Genomic DNA, 14555 nt, shown 5'->3' with positions numbered 1-14555 from the left:
GGAACAGCTGTGGTCTGTCATCTCCCGAGCCCATCCACCTGGGAATTTGGAAGAGCTATTTAGGACAGGATTTTCATCTGCCAAAAAGTGCTTAAGCTGAAGGCAAACAAAGTAAGTCTTCCTTCCACCCAAGCCTTTGCTCTGTGAGTGTCTAGCAGGCTGGGCTGACAGCACAGCTGAGACTAGGCTAGCTTTAATTAATCTTGAGAATGAACCCTGGAGATCAGACTTCCGTTGCTCAAAGAAAGATATAACAACACTCTCTTCTCCATCACACACTGGCTGATATTTAAGCAAACAAGATGAGCCAACGTAGCTATCCCAAGCCATGGAAATAAACAAGCAGGACCATGGACAAGGGGAGGGTTTCTTTTCTGTTTAAGAGACTCTTTTGCAGAGGTGCGCTCACGGGCAAGGAAGAGAGCGGTCATTCATTTTCTCAGTGGCAGAGTATCACAGCTTCCCCTTAGGGTTCAGCCTTGGATTTGTTTAAGAAGCATGGTTGGGAGGGCCAGGGGGAAGAAATGTCTGTTAAGATGCTGTCACTGATGGGACTCAATTTAAGAATTATTTTCAGTGATTTTCCTGTGAAGAAATTACATCTTTTTTTAATGCAAAAATGTTGCTGTTAGCAGTACAAGTGGTTTATGCTGATGGACTGGTGGGGGTGATTTGTAGGAAACCATCACACCCATTTGCCAATTCTTTGTTGTTGTTGTTGAATTGAGGCACGGACAGCTGGCTGGGGCTAGGCATGCTAGGCATGCAGTCTGTGATCTAGCACGGAATTCTCTGGGTAAAAAATTAGTTTATGCACAATGCCCTCCTCCCTCTTGTGGCAGCAGTCTAGAAAAAATGACTAACTGGTGGCCTTATTTGGTCTTATTTGGTGGCCCCCAGGTGGGGTGGCTCATGCCTGTAATCCCAGCACTTTGGAAGGCTGAGGTGGGTGGATCACTTGGGGTCAGGAGTTCGAGACCAGCCTGGCCATCATAGTGAAACCTCATCTGTACCAAAAATACAAAAAAAGTAGCCAGGCGTGATGGCATATGCCTGTAATCCCACTTACTCGGGAGGCTGAGACAGGTGAATTGCTTGAACCCGGGAGGTGGAGGTTGCAGTGAGCCAAGATCACGCCACTGCATTCCAGCCTGGGCAAGAAAAGCGAAATTCTGTCTCCAAAAAAAAAAAAGACTACATATCCCTAGATTTGAGATGAGTTAGTCAAATTATACTTATCACCCTCTGTTTAAAGCTGCTGGAGAATCTCTGCATTGAGGTCTTGCCAAGGCAATATAGGATGTATACTGTGTGTACACATATGTCACACACATACCTCCCAAGTGCACATGTGCATCACATGTGTGCCTCACATGTATGTGCATGAATATACACATGTGAGCATGTCTTTCACATGCATGGTACTTAAGCAAACAAGGTGAGCAGATGTAGACTGAGACATGGAAATGGGCTGGAGCAGGGCAGTGGACAAAAGGAGGGCATCATACATGTGAAGCATCACACATGTGTTCTGTCATACCACCTACATGCATGTACATTACATGTGTGTTTATGTGTGCACATGCTTGGGAGCACAAACTAGAGTGAAGATACAAGTTGAGAACTTGAGAGCCTTAGAACACCATCCATGTCTTCTGAGAAGTGGGATGCTGGTTAATGTTAAGAAAGCCACCAAGCCTTGGTTATTGCATTAGTCCATTCTCACACTGCTAATAAAGACATACCTGAGACTGGGTAATTTATAAAGGAAAGAGGTTTAATTAACTTAAAGTTCAACATGGCTGGGGAGGCCTCAGGAAACTTACAATCATGGCAGAAGGGGGAAGCAAACATGTCCTTCTTCACATGACAGCAGCAAGGAGAAGTGCAGAGCGAAGGAGGGGGGAAAGCCTCTTATAAAACCATCAGATCTCGTGAGAACTCACTCGCTATCACGAGAACAGCATGGAGGTAACTGCTCCCATGATTCAGTTACCTCCCACTGGGTCCCTCCCACAACACATGGGGATTATGGGAGCTGCAGTTCAAGATGAAATTTGGGTGGGGACACAGCCAAACTATGCCAGTTATGTTACACGAGAACCATTTAGCTTTCTTGTTAAAAAATCATACCCATGAAAAAGATATCAGCGTACTCAGCAATGTACGTATCCCCTTACGTGGGGACAGGAACCCTCCCAGGAACTGATAGCCTAGCCCACTGGGAGGGCAGAAGAAGCATGGCTCTTCCCTGGCTGCACCTGCCAAGTTGACAGGTAGTCCCAGAGAGCTGGTCATGAGTCTTCCTCTCTTGAGACTAGCAGATTTCCTTCAGGGTCCTTGGCAATGTATTCTTTGTAAGAATCTGGGATGACCATGTCTCCCTCTGTGTCCAGGGCTAAAACAGTCTTATTTGGTGGCCTCCAGCAGCCCTTAGCACTGGGTTCATCCTGGGCTTCCCTTTCTGTCTTCAGTGACTCCCACTGCAAAGGGGCCTTCTCTATGGCTTAAGCAACTGGAGGCCCTGTCACTGAGTAATTGGAGTGGACAAGGCTGTGGGGTGTCATTTCAGATTTTGTTGAAGGTGGCTTTGCATCATATTCCTTAACAGGCATATTCCTAAAAGGACAGGACAATTTTATCTCTAACCAGGACATTTCTTTCCTGCTTCCAGGCCTAGCAGGATCAGGAAATGAACTTAGTATCCCCACTAGACACCAATATCTAAGCAAAGAGGTGTTCTTTCCCTGCGCCGCCCCCCCAACCCAGCCTGTCCCTTCAATAATGCCAGGAAAGAGAGAGATGATGAAAAATTGGCCGAGCGTGGTGGCTCATGCCTGTAATCCCAGCACTGTGGGACACTGAGGTGGGCGGATCACCTGAGGTCAAGAGTTTGAGACCTGCCTGGCCAACATGGCAAAACCCATCTCCACTAAAAATACAAAAATTAGCTGGACGTGGCGGCGCATGCCTGTAATCCCTGCTACTTGGGAGGCTGAGGCAGGAGAATCACTTGAACCCGGAAGGCGGAGGTTGCAGTGAGCCAAGATGGTGCCACTGCACTGCAGCCTGGGTGAAAAAGCGAAACTCTGTCTCAAAACAAATAAAAAATTAGAGACTGCCCATGAGAATGTTCCCAGAAATTCACATATTAAAAGCAAAACAAGAACTTAGGTAAAGGTTTACTCTGACAGAATGTTTGATGGGAAATTTGGTGCTTTTGAATTTGGCAAAAACGTGGATGAGACAAGTGATTGATTGTCATTACTTTCAGTTCCACTGCTTGGCTTGCCAGTTATCGCGATTCTTATAATGATAGACGTTTTGGAACCACTAATCATATCTTCCCAACCATCTATGGAAACTTTTGATACTCCTCTTGCCACCTTTCTTTCTTTCTTTCTCCTTTTTTTTTTTTTTAGCTGTTTAAGGAATTTTTATTAAAGCAAGAATTTTTTTTTTTTTTTTTTTTTTTTTTTTTTGAGGCGGAGTCTCGCTCTGTCGCCCGGACTGGAGTGCAGTGGCCGGATCTCAGCTCACTGCAAGCTCCGCCTCCCGGGTTTACGCCATTCTCCTGCCTCAGCCTCCGAGTAGCTGGGACTACAGGCGCCCGCCACCTCGCCCGCTAGTTTTTTGTATTTTTAGTAGAGACGGGGTTTCACCGTGTTAGCCAGGATGGTCTCGATCTCCTGACCTCGTGATCCGCCCGTCTCGGCCTCCCAAAGTGCTGGGATTACAGGCTTGAGCCACCGCGCCCGGCCTAAAGCAAGAATTTTACAATCCAATTACATTTCCCTGCTCAGTTAGCAATTCTGTTACTTAAAACAGAACTGATATTTTGAGCTGTTCAACAGTAAAGAATTACAAAATTAAAGAAAGGAATGCTTTAAATTTTTGTGCTTGGCTGAAATTATTTTCCCCAGGGTTTATAAAACATTAATTTGTTTTTATATTTTACTATTTTTATGGATTTGTTGTTGTTGTTGTTTTTAAATCAACAGGTAACCTCAGATGAGCATTATGTTTGCTAGACCTTCAGCCACTGTTCTTTAGCAAGGCCAAAGGTCATGTGTGCCTTCCACTGTAACTTTACTGTCTTCATTGAATGGTCACATTCAGAGCTGATCAGGAATATGAAACTTTTTTTCTTTCTTTTTTTAAGAGACAGGGTCTCACCATATTGCCCAGGCTAGTCTCAAAGGCTCGAGCAATTCCCCTGCCTCAGCCTCCCAAAGTGCTGGGATCACAGGTGTGAGCCACCGTCCCCAGCCCAGAACATGTATTTTGACGGTCCTTTGCTCCCTACCTGTCTCTGTGATCAGCCTGTGCACTTTTCCAGCATGGTGCTCCTCATCTAGGGCAGCTAGGACCGCGAGCTTTGGCAACAAACACTTGTATTCCATTATGGAGAGAAAGTTAAATTTGTGTAAGCAAATAGACTCCAGTTCACTGCCACGTCTAGAAGCCCCATCCACCAGCCTGCATGTTCCTCTCTGCATGCCATTTTATTCTCCAATGTCCCTCTGCCTTCTAGATTGTGCCACGCTATGGTATGAACCCCACTTAAGTTTCTTTTTCTTCTTTTTTTTTTTTTTTTGAGATGGAGTCTCGCTCTGTCACCCAGGCTGAAGTGCAGTGGCGCGATCTTGGCTCACTGCAATCTCCACCTCCCAGGTTCAAGCGATTCTCCTGCCTCAGCCTCCCGAGTAGCTGGGATTACAGGCGCCCGCCACCACACCCGGCTAATTTTTGTATTCTTAGTAGAGACAGGGTTTCCCCATGTTGGCCAGGCTGGTCTTGAACTCCTGACCTCAGGTGATCTGCCTGCCTCGGCTTCCTAAAGTGCTGGGATTACAGGCATGAGCACCGTGCTCAACATTGCTAAAGTTTCATCTACACGTCCAGTATTACCCAACTCTGTTACTGACACACAAGCTAACATCATTCAACATAGGCCGCATATTATCTTTCCCAATATCTTTTTCACTGAGTCCACTTAGGTTTAATCAGCACTTAACTACCCATGCTAATGGCAGGTGAGTAGCAGCTTGCATAACCCAAGTGATTAGATACTCTGAAATCAATGGGGTGCATTACTTTTTATTCCCTCCCAGCACCCAGCAGATTTGTCTTCAGCATTAAATATGGAATGGAGACTGAAATTTTTGAATTAAAATGATGTTAACCTTTAAATTAGCATGTTGCTTCTCTCTTTTAGATAAAAGAAAACCAGAGAGCAAGTTATCTTTGAAACAGATATTTCAAAAAGTGGAGAATAGCTTTCCCTATGGTAGAAACCTAACTGTGTATTTGAATGGAATTATAGCATCAGATTTAAAGGCCTGTGTGTTAGCCTTAGAATGGTCATCCTGCTGATGAAGACCCACAGATGCCTGGGTCTGCATTTCATTCTCAGGTTCCAGGTGGCTGCTTTGGACTCTGGCCTCCCTACAGGTAGTTTCTCTGGTTGCAGGGTCATGAGTACTATAGAACTAGTGTTTTTGTTTTTGTTTTGTTTTTGAGACGAAGTTTTTGCTCTTGTTGCTCAGGCTGGAGTGCAATGGCACGATCTCGGCTCACTGCAACCTCCACCTCCCGGGTTCAAGTCAGTCTCCTGCCTCAGCCTCCCGAGTAGCTGGGATTACAGGTGCCCACCACGACGCCTGGCTAATTTTTTGTATTTTTAATGGAGACAGGGTTTCACCATGTTAGCCAGGCTGGTCTTGAACTCTTGATCTCAGGCAATCCACCCACCTCGGCCTCCCAAAGTGCTGGGATTACAGGCATAAGCCATCATGCCTGGCCTGTAGAGTTAGTCTTCTCTGCCTTGAATTTATTTCTACCAATTCTTGGTCCCTTGGAATCATTTCCCTAAAACTCAGCATTTATTCAAGGACGCTGGAACATCTCATGTTATAATAATTGTAAAGTTAGGTCTAAACCATTTTCTTCCAAATCTTTGCTTGTTTTTATTAAAAAACAAAAATAAAAAGTCACACTTGGCTAAACATGGCTGTTAGGAAGCCCTGAGCTGAACTTGCAGTTGACCTTACTTTTACTAATGGTGTGGGATTTTACTGCATGCAATTTCTGCAACAACTTTTTCTATAGTCTTGTTTTATAACTGTACCTCTTTTTATTTTTGTATGGATTTATCTGTCCAAAATCTTATTGAACATATTTTTCTGAGCCATAGGAAGTACTTTTGGCAATGAGGTGGTGTGAACTACACAGAAAAAGCAGCACATTAAGAAGGACACCCACAGGTGGAGCACTTAGTCACTCCCACTGGCCAACAGCGCTTGCTTAGGGAGCCAGAAGAGGAAAGCTCATTTAAAAATGTGGTAAAATCTATGTGTGAGATGCTGAGTGATGCTCTCAGACAAAACCCAAAGATGATGACATCCTTGCAGACACCCAGGTGTGTATTTCTTTGTACTCTGGAAAATGATCAGTCAATGAAATGGACATTGTCTCTTTTTTTATCGCTTGTAAATGTCAGTTTGGGGAACACAAAAATTGCCACTTTATGGTGTGAAGTGCCTGTCTACAATAGTCCTTGCAGAGCGGCTCAGAGAGTCCATGGCATTAAAGATATGCCAGTTACTGTGTATACAGTCAGCAGGGAAGGCGGCACAGCAGTATTTCCAAGTGGTGGAGCCCTACCAACACTCAGACCACACCCCCTTCACGCTGCATAGTCATGGCAGGAAAGGGTGCTTTTGTTTTATGAACAGTGTCCTCTGGTCTTTAGTATGCATTGTGGGTTTGTTTGTTTGTTTGTTTTTTGAGACTGAGTTTTCTCTTGTTGCCCAGGCTGGAGTGCAGTGGCACAATCTCAGCTCACTGCAACCTCCACCTCCTGGGTTCAAGTGATTCTCCTGTCTCAGCCTCCCCAGCAGCTGGGATTACAGCCACATGCTACCTTGCCCGGCTAATTTATGTGTTTTTAGTAGAGACGGGGTTTCACCATGTTGGCCAGGCTGGTCTCGAACTCCTGACCTCAGGTGATCCACCCACCTTGGCCTCCCAAAGTGCTGGGATTACAGGTATGAACCACCGCGCCCAGCCATGCATTGTGGTTTTCTTAATGCCCAGCTTTGTATGAAGTCCTCTAAAATCCCCTTTGAGGAGTCGTTGAATTACATTTCCATTTTCTTTCATTAGGAAGCTATGTCTGGCCTGAAAACTAAAAACAATTTTATGGTTTCTCATAAAGGTGTAATTTTGCTTCACTCTTATTCACTTATTTTCACGATGGAGAGAATAAAATTGTTTCTCCACAGGAATCATAGTCCATCTTTTGCCTTTCATGTTAGTGATTCTCCCCTCTCATGGCTCCCTAAGAAAACCTAAAGCAATCTGAAAAGGAAAAAATGCAATCTTCTAACAAAGTTGGCTTTGTCTTGATAAATACAATGATGGATGACCACAACCACTTGAGTCCTTTTGGGCAAATGAAGAATTCTCTGATTATATCTGAGAAGTGGAAACATATGAGTTTATGTTCTGGTTCTTCAACTGTCTTCTCCCTTTCCCTTCTTACATTGACCTAACTTGCCTGAGATTAATGAAGCAAACCTGCAAGAGCAGAGGCTAGAAGTTTTTGAGGTTTGAAGCTTATAGGAGGGTCCTCTTTAAGAAAAACAATACAAAAATATCTTACTTTCACAATTTTTTACAAAAACATATGACCACATGAACATACTGCCCAGGTCCCCCCTGGGCCTTGGAAAGGCCCGTGCAAGAGAGACCCCTGAAGCTTGGACTTTATTGACTTCATGATAAGTCCATTTCTGCGGGCACTGTATTGTGGCAAATGTCCATCTACACTATGCACACTCGAATTAGATACTTGTGTATGTGAACACGGGAACGTAGGTAATGCCTATACAGAGAATAAATAGGAATATACTAGGATAAATATAAAAACACAAGATTACATATTGAGTTTTACATACACAAACACACAGATACTTTTCTATTTTTGTTGTTTCTAAAGATGATAGCCAGGCATGATCCCTCTTCTCCAGACTTTGAATTGCCTACCTGCATTTCAATGTTCGCTTTAAGGGGGAGGTAATCAATTTAGCACATTATCATTCAATCAGACAAGCTGACTCAAACACTGTTCTCTGAATTGGACTCATGCTGAGCAATTCTCTATTCTAGAAGCCAGGTGTGAGGGGTGGGAGGAAGGAAGCTGGTGCGGGTAGGGAGCCCATTGCCAGTAGACAGAGCATGGCTTGGTTTTTTCCCACCCTACAAGCAGTTCAGATACTGGTTTGGAGGTCTCCATTGAGGAGGGTCCTCTGGGTCTCCGTGGTCTCATTCAGCCGGGATTTGTCCTGCTTACTGTCACTCCGCTCCCCGTCATCTGTGCCGCTCACCTTGACCAAGCAGAGGACATTCTGGAAGCTCTTTTTGAAGTTGTCAGACAAGAAGGCGTATAGGATAGGGTTGGCACAGCTGTTAGCATAGGTGAGGACCACCACAAAGTCAAACATGCCTTTAAGGGCTGGGGTGGGACTGATGGCCATGGAGACAGAAGAAACGTTGAATATGTAGAAGGGAAGCCAGCAGAAGATGAAGACAGCCACCACGATGGACACCATTCGAGTGACCTTCTTCTCAGACTTCTTCCTCTTGGAGGAGCCCACTCGGATTCCAGAGGACTTCACCTTGATGATAATGAATAGGTAGCAAAGACAAATGATGGTGAGGGGTACGAGGAACCCCAGGATGAAAGTGTAGATGATGAACCCTGTGTACCAAGCCCCAGATTCACCTGGCCAGTTGATGGTGCAGCTGCTTCTCCCCCACTGGTTGCTCCGGAGCCCAGCGTATATCATGATGGGCAAGATGACCAGCAGAGAGACTCCCCACACAGCCATGGTGATCATCTTGGCCGTCCGGGGTCTCCTCCACTTGGCCGACTTGATAGGGTGGACCACAGCCAGGTATCGGTCGATGCTCATCACTGTCAAGCAGAAGATGCTGGTGAACTGATTGATGCCATCCACAGTCATGACCACCCGGCAGATGGCCTTGCCAAAGGGCCAGTGGACCAGAGCCACCTGCATAGCCAAGAAAGGCAGACCCAGCATGAAGAGCTCATCTGCGATGGCCAGGTTGAGGATGTAAATGTTGGTGATGGTCTTCATCTTGGCATAGCGGAGGATGACGTAAATGACAAGTGTGTTGCCACACAACCCAATGATGCAGACCACAAAATAGATGAATGTGAGAACTGCATTGCTCGTCAGGTCATAATATGGCTCTGTCTGGTTTGAGGTGTTGGTTGACACCACAGAGCCATTCAGGTCAAATGGAATGGATAGCCATGGGTGGCTTCCATTGAGTGGCTTATCCACCATGTCCATGGCTGCTTTTTGGTCTTAGGCTAGGTCCAGTCAGTCCAGAGATCTTATTCTCACCTTAACGGACCCTGGAGGCCAAGGATCCAGTGTGACATCTGGAAGGAAAAAAGGAAGATTGGCCCGTCGGTCACGAGCTGTTTAAACTCTCACCAAATTTACACATTTCTGGTTTACCCTCTCAGACATACTCTTACATTGAAAAATGTATTATCTTTCCGCATCAACATTAAGCTCTAGAGTTCCTCATCAGTTTTTGAGTAGTTTTTCCAATACTAGGGAAGGGTTTGAGTTCAGCCATCATCTGCTGACGCACATGCTGGGGAGGGCTGTGGCTTCAAAAAGCACATACTTTGACCCCTACGAAGTTGACTGATCTAAACTGCAGAAAGGCAGAGCTTGGAGAAGTTCAGCGCCTGACCTCAGAAGGGTCTGACACTGACATTCCTGGCCTCTTCCCTACCAGGAAGTCTGTGCTGACTTGCTGACCGCCTTGGAGTCTCTCTGTTCTGAAAATGCCATAGTGGAAAAAACCCAGACTCTAGAGGTAGAACAAACCAGGTTCCACTGCTGAGCCCGTGTGACCGCATGCCTGGTCCTTAATGGTTCTGACTCTTATTTGTTCACATGGGGGTGTCATGAAGGTTAAATGATGGAATGTATGTGAAAACGCCGAGCATTGCGTTGGGCTCATAATGGGAACCTCGTAAGTGTTGTTTTCCCTCCATGTTTTCCTCTGCCATCTCATTATCTCTGATGTATTGAAATCTACCTGCATGGTGAACCAATTTATAGTCTTCAGTATTAAAAATAAAAGTCTGGTTTGCTTTCATTTTTGAAATGTAGGCTTCAGTTTATTTTTTGCTTTTCTTCTATTTTTGTTTTCCAATACCTAATGCTTGACTTCCTCAAGAGCTCTTTCCCAAAGTCCCTAAGGGGATGCTGCTCCCAAGTGCTGTAACACCCCAGAGAATTTGCCTGCCATTTTCTAATTAAGGACAAAAACGGAAAGCAGGTGTGGGACACAAGCTCTTTCATCGAAGTAAGCAGAAGCCTTCCAGCACTGATAGAACTCATTCACACCCACGATTCCCTTGATCTCCCCAACTGTCCTAGGTGGTAGGGATAATTACCCCCATTTTAGAGATGTTGAAACTGAGGCTTAGACAGTTTAAGGAGCTCACTCCCATTCTCTTGTACATAATTGGTGCAGCTGGGATGTGAATACAGGCCACCTGGCCCCAAGTCTTTTGCACATCTCAAGGCATCCCCTCTGCTCCTCAGTGGCCTAGAGACTGAACGGCTGATAATTGGGCTTTGGTTTGAAGCAACTGACTCCTGTGTTACTTCCTTGCTGAGAAAATAATTGGAACACTATTGGCTTGGCTTAAGATCTAAAACGATAGTTCATCCCATATTTAAATGATTGATATACAGCCATTCAAAAAATATCACGGGGTTGGGGTGGGGAGGGGGCTTCTTTGTGCTAACAGCAGGGATGTAGAAATGAACAAACTGACCCGGCGAGGTGGCTCCCGCCTGTAATCCCAGCACTTTGGGAGGCTGAGGCAGGTGGATCACGAGGTCAGGAGATTGAGACCATCCTGGCTAACACAGTGAAACCCCATCTCTACTAAAAAATACAAAATTTAGCCGGACGTGGTAGCGGGCGCCTGTAGTCCCAGCTACTCGGTGGGGTTAGGCAGGAGAATGGCGTGAACCTGGGAGGCGGAGCTTGCAATGAGCCGAGATCGCGCCACTGCACTCCAGCCTGGGCGACAGAGCGAGACTGCATCACAAAAAAAAAAAAAAAAAAAAAGAACAAACTTGGCTAGTGCCCTCTAGAAGGTGATAATTTAAAAGGGGAGATAGGAAAGGAAGTCAGCTCATATAGGGTGGGAATTGCATGAGAGAGAAACGACCGACTTAAGAATGCCTTCCTTTCCTGGGGGACTCAGAGAGGCTTCCAAAGAGAAATGTTTGAGCTGGGTCTTGGGTGTATGAAGAGCGAGGCAGGAAGACAGCAAAGAGGCCAATCTAGGAAGAGGCGAGATGTTCAAAGGGTAGTGTGTTCAGCAGAGTGGGAATAATTCACTCGGCTGACACGTTTCCCCTGAGCTAGGTACTTTTCCTGGTGCCTGGGTGTAGATGGAACATTACTCCTTACTCCTTGGAAAGACTTCCGATGAGTTCAAGGAGACTTGGCCAGCAACAAGTGCTTGAGGATCCTTGCTCACCTTTGCCTCTGATTCATTCTGAACTGCCAGGTGCATTGCTGGTTCCTTCTGTGCTCATTTCCCTACCACACAACTGTCTGTGCAGTGAGATCTGGGCTTTGTGGCTGACCATTTTGTGAAGTATTTGGAGGACCTGGAATTTCATGTCTGTATTGGGGAAAAAACCATAGACTGGCAGCAATTAAAACAGAAGCTGTACAGAAACTATGGTTAGTATCCCTGGATTAACTTGGGTAGTTTCATTATCATTTCTAACCATCTTGTCAGTTGGATTAATTCCACAGAGCCAGAATCCTATTCAAGCTGCCTGCAATTAGAGTGTACCTTATCATGGGGATTTCCAGGGCCCCATCTATATAACATGAATGGTCACACTCCAATGTCCAGGTAACACGGAGTCCCCCTGGGCCGGCAGAGCCCCTGTCTAAGAGCTTTTGGGCCAGGAACGATGATCGTGCAGGGAGTATGAGGGAGGGTTGAGTGTTGCTTTCCAGCCCTAACTTGGTCATTTTCACTGGAGTTTCACTCAACAGGACAGAATTGCTTAATGGTAGCAACAGACAGCGTTCAGAGTCTTGGTGAAGGTGGTGGAGGTGGGAGGCTGGGGAGCCGGTTGAGAGTGGGAAGGCTCCTCTAAGCAAGAAATGAACTTAAATCATGGGGAGATTTATTTAACAAAGAAGTCAGCCGCTTAAGGTCTTCCAGAGATTTCTGTTTCATTTTTGTTTCAGAGAAAGAATATTCCAATGCCAGGCAGCCAATTCTTGTTGAATTGTGGTTAAATTAAATGTACAAGGAAGTTTGGTTTTCTGCATTCTTTGTTTTTCCAGCCCAATAATTGTTAGATGCTGAAAATGGCTAGTGGTTGGTTTCCTCTGAACCAAGTCCAGGCTCTGTGGAGAGGAGGGTAAGAATGGTCTCACGCACCCCGCCTCCCTTTTACATAGGGGCTGTGGTTACCAGCCCAAAAAATGAGTGTTGGGATGACGACCGGACATCAGGGGAGGTCCTAAATCCTGCTCAGCTTCAGTTTCTCCTCTCCCCATCATCTTTCCGCATTCACTTCCCACCCCCGCCTCCCTTGGGGCCTTCAGAACCCGGCTTGGTCTCTGCGCCGCTGGAGCGAGAGCCCCCACTAGCAGGGTGATAAAAGCCCCTGTGGGCCACCGCAGCGCGAGCGCCTGGGAAAAGCCGGGGCGGTGCTGGCCTACGGGGTTGAGAAACGGAGGGGCGAGTGTCAGGACCGCGGAGCCGATGGTCCCGGCTGGCACAGAAAGTCCTCCTGGCCATCCAACTCGCTGATCCTAAGAGCAAGGGTTTCCCAAAGAACTCCGTGCCATTTCCAGGAAGACGAGGGAAGAGTGAAGATTGTAGCGCCAGCACACCCAGTCTCTAAACGCAGAGCAGGGGTGCCGGGGGTGGGGTGGGGCGCTGAGGACAGAGACATCGGGGCGCAGAAGACAGTCGCTTGGGGACTTGGCCAGCGGCTTTCGGGCACGGGCTATGCAGTGGTTTGGTCTCTCCAAACCTAGACAAACCGTCCTTTCTGTCCCGAGGTGGGGGACGGGGACGGATCCTAGATCGTTCAGCGTCTATCTCCCCGGCTGGGCGAGGAAAAGAACAGGAGAGAAGCCTCCCTTTCTCCGCTCTGCGCCCGCCGCCTGCCTCTGGCAGGCTCGGATCTCCGGGTGCGCTCCCGCAGGAGCCCCGGCTAGCACCTCACGGCCTCGCTCCTCTCGCGCCGGGTCTCTTTTGCAGGGCGCTGGGACAGAAGTTGTCATCCGTCGCAGCTACCACCTGAAATCTCGGGCTAAAGGGCACACGCCACGCACACGGGCATGAGGCTGTGAGGACACGTCCGTTCCAGCACACTCTACCCACAGCCCCCTTACTCAGGCAGGGGTACCCGCTGCCGTTCATTCCTACTACAATCACCCCAAAAAGCACAAGAACGGAGAATCACGCCCCGGGACCTACACTCAGGCACTCGGATGGGCACACCACCATCAGCGCAGATGCACACAGGTGCCCAAGTGCGCTTCTCGCTCCCTCCATCTCTGTCTCTCTCACACACACACACACACACACACACCCCACTCCTCACCTTTGCTCTTCCGCTGCAGTCCGCTAACTCCGGTCTCCGACACCCAGCAGCTGTCCCCGAGCCAGCTGGGCGCCGGGGCGCGCAGCAGCTTGGCTAGCGCCCGACGCCGGACGTTTGGGGTTTCTGGCTCCTCCACCCTCTTGTGCCGGCTCCCACTAACCCCTGGCCCGTAGAGAGCTCGCCTCGCCCTCAGACCCCCCGGCGCCAAGCCTCAGACTGCGGCTCTGGGCGCGGGTGGTCTTGCGAGCGCGCGAGCATGGGTGGCTGCGCCGCTTCGACTGGCCCAGGCAGCACGGGCCCCTCGGCACATTTCCCCACGCCCCCCTCCCGCTACGTCACAGCGGCTTCGCTCCGCCCTCCCCCAACCCCTCCTCCCGGGTCCTGTAGAAGGACAGGGGTGAGACCGACTGAAACGCCTGCAGGTGGCAGCGGGCAGAGCTTACAGACAGCCGGGGAGCGGGAAGAGAGGGGACCCGCATGCGGGGGCGTGAAAGGTTAAGCGTTTTCGTTCTCCTCAAGACTCATGGCAAGGACAAGCGCTATTTTCCCTCTGATTTCACAGAATCGATTCCCTTCCACCTAGCATATTCTAGGCAGCTGGAGTGGCGGCCGGGGTGACCCAGATTTACACCAGGACCTCTGTGATTTTCTTAGCCAAACAAGTTAGCAAAACTGTGTTTACCGTGGGCCAGCCCCGGGCGCAGGGAGCAGTGCGCAGGGCCAGGCTAAGGATAGGGAGAAAAAGGGCTCAGGGGACAGCGCTTCTCCATGCAGTTCCCAATGAGCGCAGGGCATGTAAACCCACACCTGTAGTCCAAGATTCAGTCCTAGGAGCCA

The 14555-nt window shown here is 47.8% G+C and overlaps 1 protein-coding gene and 1 long non-coding RNA gene across 2 annotated transcripts in view; one reads left to right on the top strand and one right to left on the bottom strand.

Annotated features, from left to right (window-relative positions):
• The window catches only part of LOC117066620, a 100206-nt gene that overhangs the window by 16371 nt on the left and 69280 nt on the right, over nucleotides 1-14555 (top strand). The gene's annotated exons all lie outside the window — the stretch shown is intronic.
• Nucleotides 7663-14031, bottom strand: SSTR2 (somatostatin receptor 2). Its single transcript, XM_033182011.1, has 2 exons — nucleotides 13719-14031; nucleotides 7663-9475 (listed from the first exon to the last, which is right to left on the bottom strand). Exon 2 carries the CDS (start codon nucleotides 9381-9383, stop codon nucleotides 8274-8276), a length of 1110 nt encoding a protein of 369 aa, XP_033037902.1. The 5' UTR covers nucleotides 9384-9475; nucleotides 13719-14031; the 3' UTR covers nucleotides 7663-8273.

The sequence above is a fragment of the Trachypithecus francoisi genome, unplaced genomic scaffold (genome assembly GCF_009764315.1).
Source record: "Trachypithecus francoisi isolate TF-2019V2 unplaced genomic scaffold, Tfra_2.0 Lachesis_group20, whole genome shotgun sequence".
In the NCBI taxonomy this organism is placed as follows: domain Eukaryota; kingdom Metazoa; phylum Chordata; class Mammalia; order Primates; family Cercopithecidae; genus Trachypithecus; species Trachypithecus francoisi.
Note: the sequence above shows the minus strand (reverse complement) of the source record. Positions and strands in the feature narration are given on the sequence as shown.